At 42.7% G+C, this 21,533-nt stretch overlaps 2 protein-coding genes and 1 long non-coding RNA gene across 3 annotated transcripts; all 3 read right to left on the reverse strand.

Moving 5' to 3' along the window:
• Positions 1–2,043: 2,043 nt before the first annotated feature.
• LOC120795526 lies at positions 2,044–3,317 on the reverse strand. Its single transcript, XR_005708237.1, has 3 exons — positions 3,244–3,317; positions 3,068–3,161; positions 2,044–2,748 (listed from the first exon to the last, which is right to left on the reverse strand). It is a non-coding gene; the product is annotated as an uncharacterized LOC120795526 (long non-coding RNA).
• Positions 3,318–9,077: 5,760 nt separating this feature from the next.
• Positions 9,078–12,812, reverse strand: foxr1 (forkhead box R1). Its single transcript, XM_040130382.1, has 7 exons — positions 12,554–12,812; positions 12,180–12,272; positions 11,322–11,572; positions 10,635–10,703; positions 10,130–10,257; positions 9,630–9,862; positions 9,078–9,172 (listed from the first exon to the last, which is right to left on the reverse strand). Exons 1-7 carry the CDS (start codon positions 12,672–12,674, stop codon positions 9,144–9,146), a joined length of 924 nt encoding a protein of 307 aa, XP_039986316.1. The 5' UTR covers positions 12,675–12,812; the 3' UTR covers positions 9,078–9,143.
• Positions 12,813–14,194: 1,382 nt separating this feature from the next.
• On the reverse strand, positions 14,195–21,139 carry LOC120795995 (V-type proton ATPase subunit d 1). Its single transcript, XM_040138288.1, has 8 exons — positions 20,910–21,139; positions 18,570–18,741; positions 17,485–17,663; positions 17,252–17,331; positions 16,830–16,907; positions 16,370–16,546; positions 15,919–15,996; positions 14,195–15,559 (listed from the first exon to the last, which is right to left on the reverse strand). The coding sequence occupies exons 1-8, from the start codon at positions 21,034–21,036 to the stop codon at positions 15,398–15,400; spliced, it is 1,053 nt and encodes a 350-aa protein (XP_039994222.1). The 5' UTR covers positions 21,037–21,139; the 3' UTR covers positions 14,195–15,397.
• Positions 21,140–21,533: the final 394 nt, after the last annotated feature.

Raw genomic sequence — 21,533 nt, forward strand, 5'->3', positions numbered from 1 at the left:
CTAGATGTACAGAGGAGAACTGGTGCTGTTTTAAAGGCAAAGGGGGGTCGCAGCAAATCCTGATCTGATTTAGGTTTTTTTTCTGTTTACTGCACTTTGTATGGAGTTAACTGAGAAATAAAAACTATTCACGACATTATTGTCGAAAGCTCCTTCACTTTACTTTTAGTGCCTAAACCTTTTTTGCACACTACTGTACATGGACTAAAATATTCCAATATAAACCCAGAATGGGCCATAAAAGTTCCCTAAAAAGCAAAAGTTGTGATCCTTAAGATTTTGGTGGAGTCGAGCCCCGTTTTTCCTGCAGCGGTCGTTCAACATACCGAACAACTTACGGAGTCGTAGTTGAGTGATTCTCTCTCTACGCGGCAGGTTTCGTCGCTGGTGTTCACACATACAAGGGATTCACGGGAAGTGATGCTGCGTTTTTAATTGTGTCTCACTGACATCAGCCTCACTATTGACTCCTCACTCTCCAGCGGCTGCTTCAGAGCTCGATTTTTCCGCCAATGGGATCCAAACGTTTCCTGCTCCCGCTGCTTCCGCTTGAAAGCGTTCAGCAGGCGAAAGTCAAAATTCAAGATAAACAGAAAAGCTTTTCAGTGGAAATGTGTATTTTACACGGCGCACCTCTGGTTCATCAACAGCATAATCAGAAGGACGTTTTTCCCATATTAAACATCTCTATATCTGTATGCATACACTCAGTGTTTCTCACCAACATGCACTGTGTGAATCCTTGAGGCCTAAAACCCGTATCGACTGCATTTCCTTCAAAATAAAACATTTAGAAAGCTGATTTTCGTTATTTTTTATTTTTATTTTGAATTGCTGAATTGTTTATCCCTATGTTTATGCAGTGTTCTTCCTCGCCTTGGTTAGTACGTTGCTACATTTCTCGGTGTAGAGGCTATTGCTGCCACCCGCTGTCAGTCAGCGGAACAGCACGACACCAGCAGCTGGAGAGTGTGTATGGGCGCTAGTGGAGTGCCGAATACAAACAAAATGGTGACCCCCCCCCCACGACTTTGCTGGCCCCGGGTGGTACACTGTAAAACGTCCCACGGGAACTTACTATAAATGTAGAAGTTCTGTTAATTCAAGTCAATTCAACTTAAACTTATTTTCGGACCACGTCAGAGTTTATAAAGATGAGTTGCTCTGACTTGAAATGATGAGTTGGAGGAATGAACTGCTGAAGTTCACTCAACTCGTCAAATGAAGTTTTTAAAGACACAAAACTCGCATATTAGCGGGTGTCACAGCCTTTATCATGTGAGGGGTTAAACTCTCCAGAGACTCTTTCCATGATAATGACAACGACGCACACGGTGACGAAGGTTGGTGCCGAATTCAGTCCCGACGCCGGGACGCCGATAATTTAGCGGAGTCACCGGGAGCAGACTGACATGTTGTCTTTGTACTGACTCCGGTACAAAGTGGCTCCAACGGGAGCAGCTGGAAGTTCTTCCCGTTCAATTAAAAGAAAGGAAAGCTTCAAGCTGAGAAAATGACCCGAGGCTCTACACAACAGCAGCCCGCATTAGCTGTGATGAATTGGATGTTGAAGTTCAAAAAAATCTACCAGACTAGGCCAATAAATTAACTAATTAAAACAAAAAAACATTTTAATTGAGCTTCTTGGCTTAGTGTTTATGAAAATGATGATGATGCTTAAACTAATTCCTCTCCAGTGACACTTTACTTCACCCCCTCCGTGTTTAGCACTTATAATGCAGTAAACCTTTAATAAACGGTTCATGACACGGCACGATGAAGCCGTTAGTTGCCCCGGTTTCATTACTGTATTTGTCAACAGCTATAACTCCTCCTCATAAGTGGATGCTGCTGTATAAACAGACAATGAAGGACAACAGGGAAAAAAACGCTGTTGTAATAAAACAAAACGTCTTCATGAGAAGGAGTCGTAATTGTTAACAAATGCTGTACATTGGTAAACACTTAAAAGGTCCTTATATCTGCTGACAACTACATTATAGGGTGTTAGAAGCCATTTATTTAATGTTTGTGTATTTCTTATAAATGCTACAGGGGGAGGGTGGTTACCTCATCAATCACCAGGTCCTTCCTTCAGACTATCAAAATATTCCAACCGATCTCTCTTTACTGAAATGCAGTCATTGTTTAGGTCCGGTTAAGTCTGACAGATGAGTTAATTTAACCAAAGGGGTCAGGATCAGTTCACACAGTATACGGAGGTTCAGCAAACAGGGCTGATTCGCTTTTGATTTGCTTGCGTCGTGCAAATTTCTCCCTGGAGGTTGAGACATTTTCGACTGGAGCAGATGTCTCTCCTCAGTTCCCGTCACCTGGAGTGAACCTGCCTCTGCTCTTTCCATTAGCTTTGCTGGTTTCATGCGGACTTTGCATCGTATCTGGGTCCACTGCGTGACCTGGTGTTTTCCTGTTTCCTCTTGTATTCCCCCCCCCTTTTCTTTAAAATCACAGCTAGGATGACAGGCGTGGTGCTGTTCAATGAGTTTACCGTACAATTTCAAAACTTCCGTCTGAAGTCCTGGCTCGCTCCGAGGTGAGTCTCTGAGGTGTCGGCTGTGTTGTCCGCCCTCGGCCCAAACCCGCCGTCAGGCTCTCTCGCTGCAGTAAACATCGCCAGCTGTCCCGCAGAGACGGCATCATGAGCAGGGAGGCAGCCGCGGCTTGGAAGGAGACACTCCCTCGGGAACAAGGCTTTGTTTCGGTCTAACAGTCAGTCTGATTGATGTACTGATCAAAACATTTGTTTAAGGAAGGGTGTAGAAAATAAGTAGTGACTCAGTGGAAAGGGTGGGGGGGGGGTAAAGCACAAAAAAGGACACTAATCATAAGGCGTCCTGTGGCCTTTTTGAGTTTACATGGTTTGTTATGACTTTAATGGAAGTCGTCAACCCTCTGCCAAAGTAATTCATCTTTTTTGGCACTTTTTTGTGACTTCTAATCCGTTTTAATCTCCCTTTAACTCAAAGCCTATTTTCTTTCCCTGCACCAAATCACTTGGACAAACATATTGTTTTAAATTATAAATAAATCAACGAAAACTGAATACCTGTAGCACCACGTACTGTAGGTCGTAACCGTTTCTGAGCCAGCTGGAAGGGTCAGGGCTCAGATTGTGCGGCTCGTCCGGACCTCTCCGGGTTCTGAGCGTAAAAAGCCAGAGTTTTGGGGGGAAAGAACTGGCAGCACAGAGAAGTCCGTGGTATTTTCAGTGTCACAACTCACCACCGGAGAGCACAGCATTGTGAGAATGAGCTGCACTTGGACTGTTCAGCATGTGCGTTTGAAACAGGCCTGTGTGTGAGGACGTTTCTAGCCTGGCAGAGGCAGAAACTTCTGCCACCTGGTGCGTATCCAGCTGCACTGCATGTTAGAGGCCAGAGAAACTGAAGGAGGCTTTTTCTTTCTACCATGTAATTTATTACAATTTATGTATACGTGACATTACTACCAACTGTTTGCCAAACCTTACCGTAATGTCTTTGCCTCTCTGGGTTTTTAAAATGCATTTTTCTTATTATGCCAGCCACCGGTTTCGTTTATCTCCATATCCCAGTCAATTTCTTGAAACAGGTTTGTCCTTTACAGCTGCATATCATGTGTACTTCTTAATATATTATTATATATTCAAAAAAAAATCCAAAAATTAATATAAAACATGATTTCTACAATTGGCATCATTAATGAAACAAATGTCCATTAATTAGAGGTGCCCTTAGAACTTTTCTTGTAAACAAAAGTTTACTTTCAGTGTTGTGTGTCTCTAACAGATTGTGTTGAAGGCACTTTCTTTCTCATCAAACATTTGCAAAGCTGATTTTTTTAAATAGTTCAAGTTCTACTTCGTTTACATCCATGTTCACCAGGTTGTAGTCTTCCTCCTTGATTTTGCTGGTGCATTTTTACCAACTGTCGGACGACCGGAAACCAGCCTGAAACCACCGACAGGACACGTATGGCGCCGGTTGCGAGCACGATACAAACAAAACGGGGACCAACTTGTGAGGACATATTCCAGCAGTATTAGTGGTCAAAAACTCCACAGGGTACCTTTAAAATAATAAAATCATGACATCGTGGACATACGTGTCCGGCAGGAATCAGACAAGAGCAGGGGTCACCAACTTGACGTTCATGATCAACTTGTCGGTCTTTGAGTGGCTCAAAGTCGATCGCAAAGTACTTCAGCTGAAAATCTGTTTGTTCATTTTCACCGGTCAGAACTGAGCGTCCTACGGCCGCAGTACACTGGAGTATACTTAAGTTACTACCATTCAAAATAATCACCTCCTGCCGTTCTTGTTTTTCCCGTTAGAGGCTTTTAATTCGTCAATCAAAGAGGGTGGGCTGCACAAGCGGCCGATACATAAAAAGCACCCAAGGAGTTTGCCTCTCAGAAGCAAAGGGGGTAATAGCGGAGGTTGCGGAGGGCAGTTGGGCATTAAAAAAAGATCTGACTTTGACGGGGAGGATCAGGCGTTTGCTACCCCTTGTCCTTTTTCCTTTAGATATGGCCGCAGTTGTTCCCACCAATCTTACACATCGGAGTCTGTTTCCAGGTTTGTGGGGAGCACGACCGCATATGTGAAAACAGTTGTATAAAACCTTTTGTGGCTCCAGAGGGAGCTTATTGAAGCCCGACAAGCGCCTGGCCGTCACTGTGGGCAATTAAGGCAGCAGGCTCTGATGGGGTTGAAGAATGTGTAGAATAAAAAAGACAGTTTCTCTGGATCTGCTGCAAAGACTTTGATCCCTTGTTGTTTTTTTTTACTGTCCTTTGTGAGTCTAGCGGTGTCATAGGAGTGCAATGCTGAATCGTCAGAGTACTTTCTATTAACAGGAAGCAAATTTTGTCTGTGAACCTGACTAGACCTTAACTGCAGTGGGGGTCAGTTCAGAAAACGGTCTCGTGAGTCATTCTTGAAACAGTCCCATGTATTTTGGAGGGTAAGTATGGTTTGTCTCGGTGACGGCGGGACCTAATCAGAAGATGCTCATATGTGCTGTTTTGAAAAGCAATGACAAAGATTATTTGGTTTGCAGGACATGTTTGTGAAATGTTGAGTTCTTGGTTTTGTTGATTTATTAAGTCCTGTTTTTTATTGGACCTCAGGAACAACCCATTCGGAGAAATGACACCATCATCCGATTTCCACAAACTACTGACTTCACTGAAACAAAACCGTCTAGTCTCAACAGATTTAAATTGTTTATTTTGTATTTTGTTCAAGACATAGTCTATAAATTCACACACACACTCCCCGCCAACACCGTCCCGTTCAGAGAGACTGGGTTTCTGAGACTCTTCCCTCCTGGAAAGGGTTCTATCGCTCGGTCATAACGAGCACATGACACATCTGTGAAACATTCATCGCTGAACAGCTGCCAGCTTCATTAAACACAGTTAGGGATCAGCCATTAAAAAACAGAAAAATTCACTCACAACTAACTCCAATATCCTTCATCCAGCTCTTAATAGATTCCAGATCTCCTTGAGCTTGTTTTAATTTATATTTTTATCTGTTTCCAAAATTAGGATCTAGGATCTCATTTGTCCGAGACGTTTCGCTCCCAAGATAGCAGACAGTAATCCCAACAGCTTCTCAGCACACTGACGCTTCGGTTGTACTGGACACGCCTTGTGTGTGTGTGTGTGTGTGTGTGTGTGTGTGTGTGTCAGCCTGCCAACACTGAAACCCACTTGTCCCGCTGACTGTAGTGATTTACAGTGATCACTGACCGGCATCAGGTTCATCTCCCGTGTTTCCATTACAACATGGACGTGGTTCGCATTGAGCTATGAACAGGTTTCTGGAGTGGCCCGGCTTCCATGTTAATCACTCCATCCGTCTCTACTTAGCCTAATGGTGTGAAACGTGCACTGCGGCCACGCATATAAGAAATCACATCACAAGTTCTATTTTTCCTTAAAGGGCCAGTTAATGGATTAAGTTCACCCAAATAAGGAAACGCAAATAAATGTGTAACTGAAACCAGCCAAAAATAACAACAACAAGAAACTTTTATCACGAAATACGACAAAAAACTAAAGCGGGAAAAGCAAATCGTGTGATATTGCATCCAAAATTAGTTAATTGTGACTGCGTTGGTTGCATTTTGATTTGCGTTACTTACTTTTAATTTGTGTTTGAGTTTAATCAGGGATTTGAGTCTGATGTGTCTCTGCTGTATGTAATCAATTTTGTCCGTTAACACAAATGAAATTGTAGATTGTAGACAAAACAATACCCGCAAGCCAAAACTACTGTCGTCACAAAATACGACAAAGAGCTAAAATGTGAAACGCCAAAAAAAACGTGATTTGCATCCAAAATCAGCGTTGCTCAGATATTCTTTGCGATTCTGAGCTGGTGCTTTACGGTAAAGTAAGTTAAGACATTTACAGTTGTCTAAGTTACTGGTATTTGTTGAGAGCAAACGCTAGCAAGCTTGTCAGCTCATTTCTTAGCTGGTTAGCTACATCCATGCGAAGCCAAATCAATATGGCACAGCGCTGCGTATTTTCTCATCTAATGCCCAGTCTCTGTACTCAGGCAACCCTGTGCTCCACTTCCATGTTCCCCCTGCAGGACAGATGTTGTGAAAGCTCAGAAACACAGATGATGTGAAAGTCTGTCTATTTACCTTTTTTTCAGAAAATTAACTGTTCATCGTACCATGAACTGTACTGAGAGCAAGGAAACAGGAAAAAAATTAATAAATAATAACATAGTAAGGGTTTTGCTCACTTCTCCGTGTTTCAAGAGTTAAAATAAGCTGATGACAGCGTCCTCAAGCCCTTTGCCCACTCTGCAGACAAACTGCAGAGCACATAGCTTTCTTAACAAGCTGTGCCCTTAAGGTTTCCAGTATGAGGGGCGTGAGAGCGACTGGCTTTAAGTCCTTAATGTGGTTCACGGCTGCTGAGGCTGCAGGGTCGTATGGTGGTAGCCTGAGGCTGTAGCATTGTCGGTAGTAGTTTTTTGCAGGCACTCACGACCACTACCATGTTCAGCTTTTTGTCCGAAGACTCGTATTCTTGTCACAAAGCTACGGAATCACAAAGTCTGGCCCTTGAGAGACTTCTTATAGTGAGACGGATGTCGAGCTGCTTGAGATGGGGTCTTAACCCATTTGGTGTCAACTAAGAGGGAAATAAAAACTCACCAATGGATGAGTTACTGGGCTGAATACATAAGAATAGTTCATAAAAGACATGACAGGTTTGCGTTTGGGTGAGTCTTTACCGTCTCTGTGCAGTCCAGTCCAGACCGTAAAGTTCCGCGCAAGAACGGCCGTGTCCAGGTCAAAGCTGTATTTGAGAGCATTTGAGAGTTGCCCCATCATTGTATAAATCCCTGCAGTGCTGCTGGGCCTCAGACCATGTCTTCGACTGAGGTATAAATTTATAACCGTAGCTGTTGTCGCTGCGCTCGAGACAGACGAAGAAGAAACATCTTTCACAATCGTTGCCGTAAACCCTTTCAAGAGAAATGTCAAAAAGTTACAGCAGAAGAATTTGATGCATTCAACCAGTTTGTCCTTTTTACGAAATTTGAAATAATATCACGCAGAGGGAAAATGTTCAGCAGTAATATTAAATACATGCGATATGAAGGAAATCCGCTGAAGATGAAAAAACACTGTTACACTTTTTAAAAGGATGCAGGAACAGTCTCACATTACTTTGTGCTGCTGTAACAGAAGGAAGCACAGCTATCACCGTAGTTTGGCTCGTCTTTCGCCCAGAAGTAGTAGTTCCTGTTTCCTCCACCAGACCAAATCCAGTCCTTTTTCAAACCCGTATTGTCTTTGTACAGGCCGATCCATGCTTTGTATTGCCATAAGTTCCTAATTTGAGTGTAATTTGAGCTGTGTGGACCAAAAAAAAAAAAAAAAAATCTAAATTTTTATTTTCACAATGATCTGTTAGACTACAAGTGATTAAAAACATTTTGGTTTGAGGCTTGAGGTTTTGCTCATTTGTCATATTTTACCCTTTTCCTAATCCTGTATTTACCTGAATGCTGTGTGATTAAAGGGTATTTTAAAATCAGTGTGCAGTCAAACCTCTCGGTCTCATTCACTCTCAAACAGCACAGAAAACAACATGTGAGCAATCCATCACTGCGAATAAGAGGCTACGGTTAGAATGAAGATCAGATGAGAAACGTTGACATTTGGAAACAAGACAAGACTAAGAGTCTGCAGCCGTGCTCGCACTAAATGTTAATGTCAGTACGCTAACGTGCAAACATTAAACTGAAAATGGACGGGTATTTTAAAAAAAAGAAATGAAAAAAAATCTGCAGGTAGCGAGACAATAAAACAATTCACTTAAGTCCAGATTGAGTAACATGCGTCTTTGAAGGCTTCACAGACAAAACACAAGCACAGCGGTCAATAGCAAGACAGGATTTTATGACGCTGGGTTTGTCCAACAGAGAGCAGTGATAAGTTAGGGAAATACAAATAAATAAAAAAGTGAACTGAATCAAAAATGTGCATGTTATGGGTTGTGTAAAAAAAAACCAACAAAATTTAATATCAGCCAATATGACTCCAATATCAATTTCTTTTATCTGCCTCAAAAATCCTGTATCAGTCGGGCTATAATCCCCCCCAACGCTGTGCTAGGCAGCCGGCTGAGTTACCTGGTCGCCATGGTTGCTGGCATACAGTCAGCACTACAGTCCTGCTCATGTCCCGACTCACCTTGCTGATAATTTAGGCAACTTAGCTAGTTAGCTTGTAAACCTAAAACACAATGAACCAGTGGGGAAAAACTAACGATTCGCATCAACGATATGTTGAAAACAACCCCAGCTCCTACGTAACCAGACAATCCAACGTGATCATAAACGCAAAAGGAAGAATTTACTGAGGGATGTTAAAGTGACTGGTGACATCGTCACACTGGGCAAAGAAACGTCACCTGACTAAACATTTTGTGGTGTGAAAAATCAACAACGTTCTTGTTGGATCTCCAGATGTTGGCAGGAATTAAACGAGATGCATTACGTTACAGAATTCACGAATGATACATAACGGAGAAGAAATTAATGTGTATATTAAGTTTTATTCATATATTATTTATGCATTGATTTAAACTTTTACAACTGCTGTCACAGCGCAAGCAAACTCCGAATTATATCTGAAACAAAAAGAAAACAGTCATTAGTGATAAATATTTTCAGCCTGTCGCCCACAACAACTAACCTGATTAATTCTTAAGATTTGAAACATTTTGACTAAAATCTTTGTTACTGATCAACACCTCAAAGGGTGAAATGAAAAGGACTCATTTCAACAACTTTTTAAAATGTGTTGCTGTTGCACTTTGGTGAAAATCAAAATCAGCATTGTTCAATATTTACGAACCCCAGCAGGTATCAAGTTAGTCTGTGGGAATTTGTCGGCTTGAATTAATAGTTACTAGCATCCGATTACTAAATTAATTCCCTGAAATTAGGCTAAAAGTGTTGGGTCACTGTATCAGTAAGAGCTGAGGCCACAAGCTGTTGTGGTTAGTTTGATCCGTGAAGGAGGATCGCGGCGTTTGGTGATGGCGACGGCTCGTGCCCTCAGATGAATGTTTCGCCACGTTTCACCTGGGCGGGACATGCTCCCCTCCAGCTGCTTGAAGGTTTCGCCCGTCAACGTGCAGATCTCGTCCTTTAGCCGGCGTTGGCCGGCCAGGGTCAGGTGCCAGAAGCAGGACTTCCTCTTTCCGTCCCTGCACAGCTGGTTGCAGGTCTTGCGGAAGCTGTTGTTGAAGCACAGGTTGTGCCGGATGGTGTTCTTCCAGCCGTCTGGAGCCGTCTGAAAGAAGGGGAAGTGCTCTCTGGCAAAGGACAGAAAGGAATATGAGCAACATAAAGGGAGCTCAAACCCCCAAAACGGGCCGTGGAGCAACATGTTAAAAATCGCACACAGGCCCCTCAAAAATGTTGACATTTTGGAGGTTTCTGCCTTCCAGCTACTTCAGAAATGTTTGATTGGTGCCATCTAATTAATCAACAGAACGTATTTCATATAGTCACAGGAGATAGGACCTTTGACCTTTACACAGAACTGTCGGGCGTGTTTTACCAAACTATCAAATTATGACCTGGTGAAGTTGTAAATCTGCTGGACTTTGAGGCTCCCAGTGTGGCTGCTCTTGAGCGCCAAGGCGATGAGGATGCAGTAATTCACCGGTGGACGAGGCCAGCATCCTGGCTTCAGGGTCTTAATGTCCTGGAATGAAAGCCAAAAATTACATATTCAAAACTTATTAGAAGCCCATTCGTTCCACGTGCGCTGCTTGTGCACGGAAGTTTTTGGTTTTAACGTTTCCAGGACACCAGGCAGAAACCCTTGCAGACGCGTCGGCCCAAAACCTACACGGGATCTCCGGGAAAATGTATTTATTTCTAAAGGATATTTGAAGTGAGAAGGGAAAAGAGAAAAAACTTGGGCCGATCATTTTGTGTTAATGTACAACCTCATTGGTAATAGCAAGAAAATAACTGAGAAAATAAGGTTTTTAGGGCCTTTAAAAAGAGATAAAGAGGCTCCCTTGCATCCCACTGGGAGGAAGGAACCTGGGCCAGGTCCGAGCCTAGTGCCCTCACCCTGGCTTTGCTGGTCCTCCCCTTGCGTCTGCTCTTGGCCGGTCGGCAGGACACGTCTTCATCCGTGATCTAACAGTGGAAGAAAAAACACTTGGTTTGAATCGGTGCATCGATTCCTGTGACGGTCTCGAAGTAATTTACACCTTTTCTTTCTAAAGCAACAGGTCGAGGATGTCATTTCATGTGTGACCTCACCACCGGTGGAAAGTACATTTACCTGTGAGGTACTTCTTCACTGCATTTCAGATGTACTTTTTAGTTTGTTACACTTTTTACTCCCATTATTTATTTAACAGCTGAAGTTGCTAAATACTTTTCAGATTCAGATCTTACACAGCAAATATAAATCAGTCAATAAAATATGACGCATTATTATAGATAGATATATATCTATACACACACACACACACAAATTAAAATCAGAATGCTGTATTTTTACAGTGTAGCATTACTATGTGTAAAAATAAATTCTATGAATACTTCAACCACTTATCCTCACTTTTCTCTTTTTGAATATTTATTGCATGTAGAACCAGTTGGGCCAAACGTACCCGGTTTACAATTAGATTCACAAACCAACCAAAGTGTCACACGGTATATGCAGATTAAGACCGGTCGCACGACACGTACTGTGAATGTGTGATAACTCACATACAGAACAGAGCGTTTGCCGTGTGAACACTGTACCATGTAGCCAGTGGAGGAGGAGGAGGAGACGGGGAGCAGCAGTTCCTCCTGGAGAGGAGCGTCGTGGGGGGCCAACGCGTGGAGCTCTGCCGTCGGTGGACGTTGGGTCTCTGCGGGCCTCGGCAGAGGCGTCTGGAATTCCCCCGCCGGTTCACAGAGAGTCTGCAGATCCGCTGCACTCCCTCCGTGCTGGATCGGGCAGGCGATGTCGGGATTCACCAGCAGCCACAGGTTTGGCTTCACAAAGGTGTCTGACGAGGCAGAAAAACCGCGGCAGACGTTCAAGGTGCTACAAAGATCAGGTTAGTGGAGTTCCCCCGAGCACATTAAATCAGGGACACCATTTCAGTAAAAAGCAAAAACAAGCATTTCTAATTAAACAGAGCTTGTTGCTGCTTATTTTCATCATCCGGCGAGAAAGGAAAACAAATCGATGTGAACTGTAGGTCTTAACGATGCCAATTTAATCATGTCTGGTTTTTCTTTTTTTCCTCCTTTTACAGTAGCAACATTAAAAGCTACATTATGAAATTTTAGGCCCCCGGCGGCGCCATGGAACAAAGCTTTGATGAACGGGCCCCCATTTTGTTTTAAGGATACACACAATGCATTGTGCTGATCGACACTGAAATTCCACAGGATAATTTTAATAGAATATTAGAACAACATTCAAATGTGTATTTAAAAGCTCTGCCAATATGCAGTACTAGAAATTGGGACCAAAAGAAAACAAAAAAACTGAAAAGCCGTCAAAGGTTAATCACGCATTGAAGCTACTTAACCAGACAATTTGCTGATGCTGAACTAGCAGGTCATTTTATTAAAAAGAACCCAGTGTGTTTTGGCCTCCCTGCTCACCTGATGTTTTGTCGTACCAAATGAATTCATCTTTTCTCCTTGAAGCTCTTGCAGAAGGCCTCTGGACCACATACTGATCATTCAATTTGTCGTCTGTCATCAGAGGCAGCCCGTGAAACACAAACGTCACACAATGTCAAACTGCACATTTTGAACTTTGAATCTGTCCGTTCAAACTTCAGACTCCTTCCACTCTTCCTGAACGTAACAGGAAATCTTGAATGGAACTTGATTCTAAAAGTCAAACCTTCTCCATGACAATCTGCGTTTTAACTGGGACATCAGTGACGTCCCACAGGGTTTTCTGTGCTACGTGGATTTTAACCTACATCAAAGCCCGAAAAATTACAGAAAACAAAAATTAAAACTGTCACCGTGGTAAAACTGGTCGGTGGTTGTGGCCAGTTTCAGCTCCTTGTCCATGTCCCAGTCTGTCAGGCCCACGGAGCAGTGCAGGTCAAAGAGCTGCGCTCTGGTTTTAAGCTGTAAGGTCATGGCTGGACGTGCTTCAGCGGTTTGTTCCTCTCCGTTTTACAGCAGCTCTGAGAGGCTGCGGAGGTTTACTGACAGGCCCGCAGGCTGTTGGTACAGCAGCTGGAGCCGAACAGCCTGATTGGGCTTAATTAAACCTAAAGCGAGTTCAGCCTGTGAAGAATCACGCTTCACGGGGAGACGTTTGTGCCTGTAGAGCTGCTACATTTGAATTCAGTATAGCTGAATTCGTTTCATACATCAAACCGAGTCGTAATTATGAATTTGTACACCTGTTGTCACGTGATCGAAGTCCCATACCTGGGTCAGTTGGTGCCAACTGAGCACATCTGCCGAGGAAGAGCATGAGATGCAGCTAAGAGCTCCAGAAAGAGCAAGGAAGTGGACCTTGACTTGTCAAAATGAAAAATTGATCAACAAAAAGTCAAGTTCAGATTGGCGTTAAATTCAGGGGGGGCTTTCTGAGGCACAGGCGTGAGGGTATTTTCAATGTTTGCCCTTTAGAAACGGCTATTGCGGAGCTTTTTGCAGGGCACTGGAACGGCTCTGACTGACCGCAGAACATCAGGATTGTCCTACGAGCAGCCGGCAACCACTGGCTTCTCCGCATCGTTTTCCTGTGGGGCCAGGTCTCAACTCAGACCCCTTAATTTAAGGGTGTAGGGAGGGAAATGTCAGTTTATCGGTTGGCCCTCGACTTTGGTCCAGACTGAAATTTCTCAACAATTATTGGATGGAATCCCATGAAATGTTGTACAGACACTCGTGGTGCCCAGAGGATGAAGCTCTCTGACTTTGGTAATTCCCTGAATTTTGCGCTAGCGCCATCGTGAGGTTAACTATTTGGGTTTTTTTTTTAAATTACCTCAATAGCTACTGGATGGACTGCTACTGAATTTGGTACAGAAGGAACTGAACTGTAGTGATTGTAATGTGTAGTTAGTGCTAATTAGCACATGTCGGTTTGCCAACACACTAAACCAAGATTGCACACATGGTAAACATTATACCACGTTAGCATTTTACTTTAGCCTTTACTTCAAAGCATTGCTTTGCCTAAACATGGCTTTTGTAGCATAGCTGTAGACTAAATAAGCAGAAATAAATCTGGATTTTGGTATTTTAAGACTTTTTATCTTACAAAAAGTTCTGCTTCTGCTTTTATGTGTGAAAAAGCAAACATCGGACTACTCTGACTAATTGTCCAAGCGTTAGAGGGATCTCATGTTTTTTGAGCCTTACATTACCATTGCTAATTTAGAAAAACTTATTCCTCCTAAGTGCAGCCCACAACAAAAACATTTCAGGATTTGAAACCATGAAATTTGCCACGAGGCAAATCTTCAAAAAGAACTTCCTCCCATTAACCTCATTAACCTCACCAATCATTAGCACATCCCAGTCCATATACCACACAAAAACACAAATTGTATTTTCAAAATCCCTCCCTTTACTCTTCTTTGTTTTACTACACCTGTCACCAGAATAAGTTACTATTTCAAAGCCATTTAAGGAGTCGCTCGCATTTCTCCAGACCTGCGTTAGTGCAGTTTAGTCTGTTTATTTTTAATCACATTTACAATACACATTTCACAAGTAAGAAACAGAACAAAACAGCAATAAATCAATTTTTACAGCATGAGAAAACAAAGTCATATTGTCTTCTTTAAATATCTATTTATCTTTCTATATTTTAAACATTACTTCCGTCATATACTCACAAGATTTTGCCTCATTCCAGTACGTTCATTAACAAGACACTTCACACATGGGAACAGGGACGGTGAGGACTGGAAGCTCCTGTTCAGTTGTTGTATTTTTAATATCTAACAACAATCTAGTTAAGACAGCAAATCAGGCGGGCCTCGCACATTTCACTTTGTTAGTTTTGGGGGAAAACCACAGTAATGACCAGACATGCTGACAAAACCTAGCACTACAACAGAAGTAAATACAGGTTATATAGAACCTGGTGGTGGCTGACGCTGAGAAGAGAAATGTTTTCATCTCCGCTTTGAGCTGGACAGGCTGAAGGTCAGAGGATGTGAGCTTGTCTTTTTACTGATTTTGGTAGGTGATTCATCCAAAACATAAAGTTTACTGCACCTTTAGTTGTTCCACGTGCCTGAATATCAACATCATGTTAGAAAGCTGGTTGGTGTTTGTTGTGCTGGGAGTTCTGGGGAAAAATAAATCAAGTTTCACCTCTTCCATGGGTTTTCTGTCTGGACCTAGTAAACTGCAAATTCTTGTTCTGGTTTATTTTACCAGCTGATGTGTCAGACAGACACGGCGTGCCGCCAAAAACAACACGCTGAGCGTCATAAAGTCTGGACAATCAGAAGGAAGTGTTTGAAAGTCAAATGAATCGCCTTCTTTTCGTTGTGAGCTCATTAAAAAAAACAGAAACAAAAAAAAAAAGCAGCAACCACCTCTGCTGGACAAGGCTTATGTGATTCTCCTCCTGTTAAAAACTTTGTATTGAAGTTGAATATGTGTTTTACTTTGTAAGCATTAATTTGCCTGACCGGAAATAACATTACAACAAGAGACTTGGGTGTCAAGAAGCAATTCACACCTACGAGGGAAGGATGGAGAAAATTTTGCATCAAACCGTCAGAATCTTTAACACCGAGCTGTGACTGGAGACACCGTTCAAGACATAAGACTGAATGAAATGACGATGGGAAAGAAAAAGAGGACGGCGAGAGGGAGGAAGAGTAGGGTTAAAAGATAGGAATGTAGTTGTCGATCTTGGCGCGATGCCGCTGGGCGATGCACTCGGCGATCCAGACGATGTTCCTGCACTCCTGCTCCTTCAGCTTGACGTAGGCGTAGAAAACACTGAAGTGAAACTGATTGAGGAAGGCCAGCTTGTTCAACTTCACCTGCAGGGGAAAGGAGGAGAAAGAGAGCAGGAGGAGAAGGATCAATCGCTGTACAAACAGCACAAAGCTTATAACAACAAGGAAACCCCTCATTAATTTACAGGGCTGCAGAAGCAAAGCCAGTGTGATGATCCCGATTATCCTTCTCCATGTTTAGGTTGTTACTACACAACGCACCAGTGCCATAAAACACGTGTCAATACACCTGCACCCCCTGAGTTCAGTGCAAGTCTGCACAGAGAGGGGCCTCAACTCCGAAGAAAGCCCCCAGAACATTCACTCCCTGCATCTGCACGTCAGACTAAGTAATTAAGCTTCTCCGCTTGGGCGTAAAATGTGTGTCCGATGACATGGGTCACCTCGTGCTCAAAGAAGCGATCCTCCAGGGTTTTGTCTCCCGGGTTGCTCCCGGCGCCCTCAAACAGCAGCTTGTACTCCTGAGGACATGAGTAAGGAGATTCAGACATAGTCACGGGCTTTTTACGAAAAGAATAGTCTGCATGATGAACCTATTATTAAAGCATTGTTTCGCAAGAACAGTGACTTAGACACCGAAGGGAGAAGAAAAAAAAACGGGCAAGAGATATGAGACACTGGAGAAACACAAGTGAACAAGACATCAAACAAAACCATGTTGGTGGATTTACAACAGTCTGCAGGACCGAATGATTCACACTATTTAGCAGAAACACTGGCTGGGTTCACCTTTGCTGCATAAAATCAGTGGGACTGACACGTCACTAACATTTCAATTGGCTTTATTTTATGTGTAAACGCTCGGTTTTACGGGCCACAGGTTTTTGGACTTACGGGATAGAAATCGGCGACGGTCTTGACCTGCTCGTAGTCGTCTGCCCGGGCCAGCTGAGCGAGGCCTTCTGGGTAAAGCTTGCCGCAGTGGGGGAAGAGCTTGGCGCGGTCCTCCTTGGACAGTTCTGTGCCGAAGGAGTTGATGGTGATGATGAAGGCTCTCCTGTCGGCCTCGAACTGCAGCAGAGACAGGAAGGTCAGTGCGGCGACACATCGAGGGCAAAAACACACTGAGCTCATGCCTCTGCACTGGTTAATCAACCTGACAACAACTCAACGTTTTCATGCACAAACTTATCTCACTGCCGTTATCAACCTCTTCAAGTCCACTGCTGCTCTTATATTATATACTACTTTTTTGTTAAAAAACAAACAAATAAAAACAAAAAAAATGCATATTTGAGGGGCACACGTGTTTGTTTATTTTCACCTATAAAACAGGGCACTGAGAGAGACTCACCTCCAGAATAGGACACATGGTGTCGGCCGTGGTTCCTCCAAGGTTGGAGCAGAACTTATAGAAAGCCTCCAGATAAGCCTGAGCAGTTGAGACACAAAATGTATTTTAGGAAGCTCACTGATAATAACAATTAATAATAATAATAATAATAATTATTATTATTTTAAAAAAAATCAAGACAAAATATAACTCCGTGTATTCTGTGTAGCAATTAGCATTTTGTATATTTATATTTATATATATATTACACAACAAATTAAAAACTGCATCTTTGCACTCACTGATTTGTTGCTGGATTGATGAGTTTCTCATGATTTTAAATCAACATTCTGTTTTCTCTCTATTAAACTGACTTTTTTTCTGTTTTGTTTTTTTTAAAGTGCATTATGGAGTAAGTTTGTCATGACTATGATATGCTTTACCTTGTAAAGGGTGTTACGAATGATTTCAATGTTCATCTCGTCCAAGTCCTGTTCAGATATACAGTCCTGGAAGAACGCCGCTGAAAAGAAGAGAGAATTTACATCGAACCAACAGAAAGTAATGTTGAATGTTTCTTTAAGCTTTGCTGCCACCTCTTGCCCAGCATGACACATTACTCCTCGGGTTTCACATCCTCCTTAGTTAAAATTCCAGTTTATATGAAGGTACGTACCCAGGGGTGTGTCCACCAGGATGGCGTTGTACAGCTCGGCGGGGGTTTGGGCGATGTTTACCGCCTCCATCTGCTCGAAGCTGCCCAGCGGGTGACACTTGGGCACCAGCTCGGAGATGGCCCGCTGGTGCAGTGTGCCCGTGATCAGCAGGATGACGTTATCGATCATATAGCTGTACCTGAAGTCACACGGAGGAGGGACCAGGATTTAGCAGGACAAAGACAAGAGGCAGACTCATCTGGCAGGTGGCAGAACGCCGCTTCAAACCAACGCTGACATCTGACAGCTGCCCAGAAGAGTGTGTTTATCTTCAGCATTTTATAAATGTGTATGTGTATATACGACCGTGTGTTTACCCTCTTTCATTTGTGTATTCTTTCTTGTGAGACATGACCATGTACAGATTTTTTTTTTTGGGGGGGGGGGGTCAAAGCGTAAAGACTCTCTAAGACTGACAAAGGTGAACACTAACTGAATCTTCACTGATATTGACAGGCAACCTCTAACAAGTTACAAGTTTCCCCAAGCTGGTGAACATAACGTAAATACATATGACTTGATGTTAATGGGCTAAAACATCAGCACTTTAATGAGGCTTTCACGAGAGGGTCTTTGTTCACACTAAGAGTCAAAGGCTGTTGCGTATCCACCACTTTACTCCAGCAAGGTGAAGCCTTCTTCACAGGATCACTGATGTGGATTATGGATTGATGGGTGTACAGGGATGACTTTATTTCCTTCGTTAACTGCTAGCCATTCACCTGCTGGTCTCGGTATTTTACAAATGTTCAGACAGCAACCACCCTGGCTGATAGAGCTGCGGTAAAGCCATCACTGCGATCACTCATCAATCTATGGTTGTGGTTTTCATGGTTTACACAAAGTCTCCTATATGGAAAAAACGCATTAACTCTGTGTGTCAGGCTGAATTTGGGGGAAATGGGCGTCACACAAGCCATCCAGACATCCTGAGTTTGACATACACTGCGGAAAAATAATTTATTGCGACTTTAAAGCTACAAAACATTTGTGACCAATATTATGGGTCGGGATGTTTATTTCAACACGACAGCTTCTTGCTTACGTGATGAAGTCCATGAAGCTGGCCAGCGGCTCATACGACTGGTTCCTCATGTGGCGAAACTCCACCACCATCTTCTCCTTCAGCTTGTCATCAATGACGGACACGGTGAGAGGCGACGCCTCGTTTGCCAGGAAGCTGCCATAGTCTGTGCTCTGCAGGTGGAGCTTCAGATCTGCACCGGAGACGCGTGGAAAGAGAAATTACAGCTGATCAGAAAACCTCTGGTTGGTGTAATAAGGGGTTTATCCGACTGCAAGAGAAGTGATCTAGAGCCAAAATGGTTAGTCCATTAATCGATTAGTCATTCAAAAAGTAATCAGCAATTATTTTGATTAATAGTTTACTTGAATTTCAACGTAAAAAGCCAAATAATTGATGGTTTCAGCCTCTCAAATTTGAGAATTTGCTGCTTTTCCTCCTCATGCAGTAAACTGAATCTCTTAGGATTATGGGCTGTTAGTCCGACAGAACAAGTACTATGAAGATGTTGGGAGGGCATTTACCCAGGTTTCTGATGTTTTATAGACCAAACAATTCATCACTGAATTGAGAAAATAATCATCAGATTCATCAATAATGAAAATAATTGTTAGCTGCAGCCTTAAATACTGAATTTTACCTGGTCGACAGTAAACGCTGATGTCTCGCAACACTCTCTCTTTTTCTATAAATCATTTACGCTTTATGTTGCTGCTGATTATTTCTCCTATAACTGTAATGGCAAATTCTTTACGTGTTGCAGTCTTCTGCTAATCCTGCTGTTACCTGATGAGGACTGCGGACAGACCTGCGCTACTTCACTGGGAGGGTGTAATGCATGGGAGATCCATGCTGTTCCCTGAAAATCCTCTGTGCGGGGTGTGCTCCAACCAAGTAACTCAAGTTTAAGTCTAACTTTATTCGCCCCTATACTATAGATACGTCAACTGTATAAAAATCCAGCTATAAAAAACCCGAAAAAACATGTCTTTAGGACCTGAGTATATAACTGACAAAGCAAAGTCAAACAAAACATAAAAGCATCTATTAGAATACCGAGTGTCACCAGTGTCAATGGTAGCCAGTAGCACAGAGACAAACATAAGAAACTTTGACAGCTATCCGCATGTGAATGTTGTAGTTAGGGCTGCAACTAATTTTGATTCCTTTAATCTTTATTCAATTATTGTCATCGTTGTTTAATCTGGCGGTTTTTTCCTCCAATAACGGATTAGCTGTTTTTCTATAAAAAAAGTTGCCTGAAAATGGTAGAAAATCCCTTTCACAAATTCCCAAAGCTCGAGGCGACGTCGACACGTGTCTTCTTTTATGAGACAGCCCAAAAGCCAAAAGTATTCAATGTACTTTCCCAGAAGACTAAGGACACCAGAAAGATATCCACGTTTGGGAAGCTGGGACCACAGAGTTATGGCTGAATAGTCGGCGACTCGTTGTTGCAGCTCTAGTCAGCCACTGGATTTACTCTCACTACGATACAAAATACACTTTGCACAGACTTGATATTGCTTGTAATACAGAAACCATCACAGTGAACATCAGGTCTTTGTTGTAAAAGTTACATTATTGTTGGGTAATAGCTGGGACTTTCTGTATGAATGCGCACTGAAAGAACAATACTATTAATACTTGATGTAACGTTTGACATTAACCTAAAAGGAGGACCACTGTGGCTGATAAACTTATTTTCACTCTGTCGATGCTGCAGAGATGCTGAGAAAGTACTGTTTGGGAAATGAACCACAGCCTTGAGAACTGCAGCCGTATCAAAGAACCGCTGGTGTGATGTTTTACTCGTATCTAATGTCTGCTTAGCTGTAAACGAAACCAGGGAGCGTTGACTGCATTAAAACCTCGGTTTACATTGATGTTTGCCAGAAGACAGCCACAGGAGGTTCGATCATAACCGCAATGAGACTGTGTGAGCGTCCGTGCAAAGGAGCTACAGCTACCGAAACATGTCATTTTGTCAAATCTCTTCCCACTGTAGTTTCACTGCCTCTAAAAAACAAAATGTTGATCAATAAACGACTCAACCCTCGACTGCACTGACTTATCTTAAGTTAGCATTATGCTTGCTGGGCAACGAGCTTAAAGAACGGATTTTAGAATGATATTTCTCCTTTAAACTGTACAAATTGTGGATGTGAAGCTTACCGACTAGCACTGAGTGACATTAATACAAAATGGTATGTTGAATATCATGATTAAAGGCAACATTATCGTTGATGTCAACCGAGATAACCGCTAACTAGCTTTGAGAACGGCACCTGACGTTAGCTAGTGGGATTAGCCCCGGTGGCTAGCTATGATAGCCGTTAGCTATCATCCGTTTTAACTCACCTTCCAGGGTCTCGCACTGAACGAGGTTTAAATAATCCGCCTGGGACAGTATTCCAGCTTTGAAGCCCCTGACTAGCCCCTCCAGGTAGCCGTTGTCGACGTTGAAGTACAGCTCGGAGAAAGGCATCCTGTCTGGCCGTCAGCTCCGTCTCTGTCGCAGGAGAACCGTCCGTCCGGCTGGTTAGCGTTAGCATCAGCTGACTGAAACCACGTGACCGTCACCTGATCAGTCATCTGTTCCCTCTCTCGCTTAGTGTGTGTGTGTGTGTGTGTGTGTGTGTGTGTGTGTGTGTGTGTGTGTGTGTGTGTGTGTGTGTGTGTGTGTGTGTGTGTGTGTGTGTGGGGGGTCATTGCATAATTTGTATTATCGTCACTTCTGTTGCTATTAGTTTTAACTATCCATCTATCTATCTATCTATGTATATATATATATATATATATATATTATTTTTATATATATATTATTTTTTTTTTAAAATTTAGATATATTTATTTATTTATTTATAGATAGATAGATATTTGGGTAGCCACACTAATGTTGTATTACCACCGTCCACTGGAGAAAGCTTGGTCCGCCTGGATTTTTGGATTTCGTGTGACACAAAGCGTCTCGCCAGAACAGCC

The sequence above is a fragment of the Xiphias gladius genome, chromosome 1 (genome assembly GCF_016859285.1).
Source record: "Xiphias gladius isolate SHS-SW01 ecotype Sanya breed wild chromosome 1, ASM1685928v1, whole genome shotgun sequence".
Classification (NCBI taxonomy): Eukaryota; Metazoa; Chordata; class Actinopteri; order Istiophoriformes; family Xiphiidae; genus Xiphias; species Xiphias gladius.

Excerpts from the sequence above, each read along its gene's own strand:
- foxr1 (XM_040130382.1), bottom strand. The coding sequence starts at position 12,674 with ATGACCTTACAGCTTAAAACCAGAGCGCAGCTCTTTGACCTGCACTGC. Across the intron at positions 10,704-11,321 it reads CCTCCTCCACTGGCTACATG|ATCACGGATGAAGACGTGTC; the intron begins GTACAGTGTTCA and ends TTCCACTGTTAG. Across the intron at positions 9,173-9,629 it reads GGGGAGCATGTCCCGCCCAG|ATATAATTCGGAGTTTGCTT; the intron begins GTGAAACGTGGC and ends TTTTTGTTTCAG.
- LOC120795995 (XM_040138288.1), bottom strand. The coding sequence starts at position 21,036 with ATGCCTTTCTCCGAGCTGTACTTCAACGTCGACAACGGCTACCTGGAG. Across the intron at positions 16,908-17,251 it reads TTCGTAACACCCTTTACAAG|GCTTATCTGGAGGCTTTCTA; the intron begins GTAAAGCATATC and ends TCAACTGCTCAG. Across the intron at positions 16,547-16,829 it reads CCATGTGTCCTATTCTGGAG|TTCGAGGCCGACAGGAGAGC; the intron begins GTGAGTCTCTCT and ends TCTCTGCTGCAG.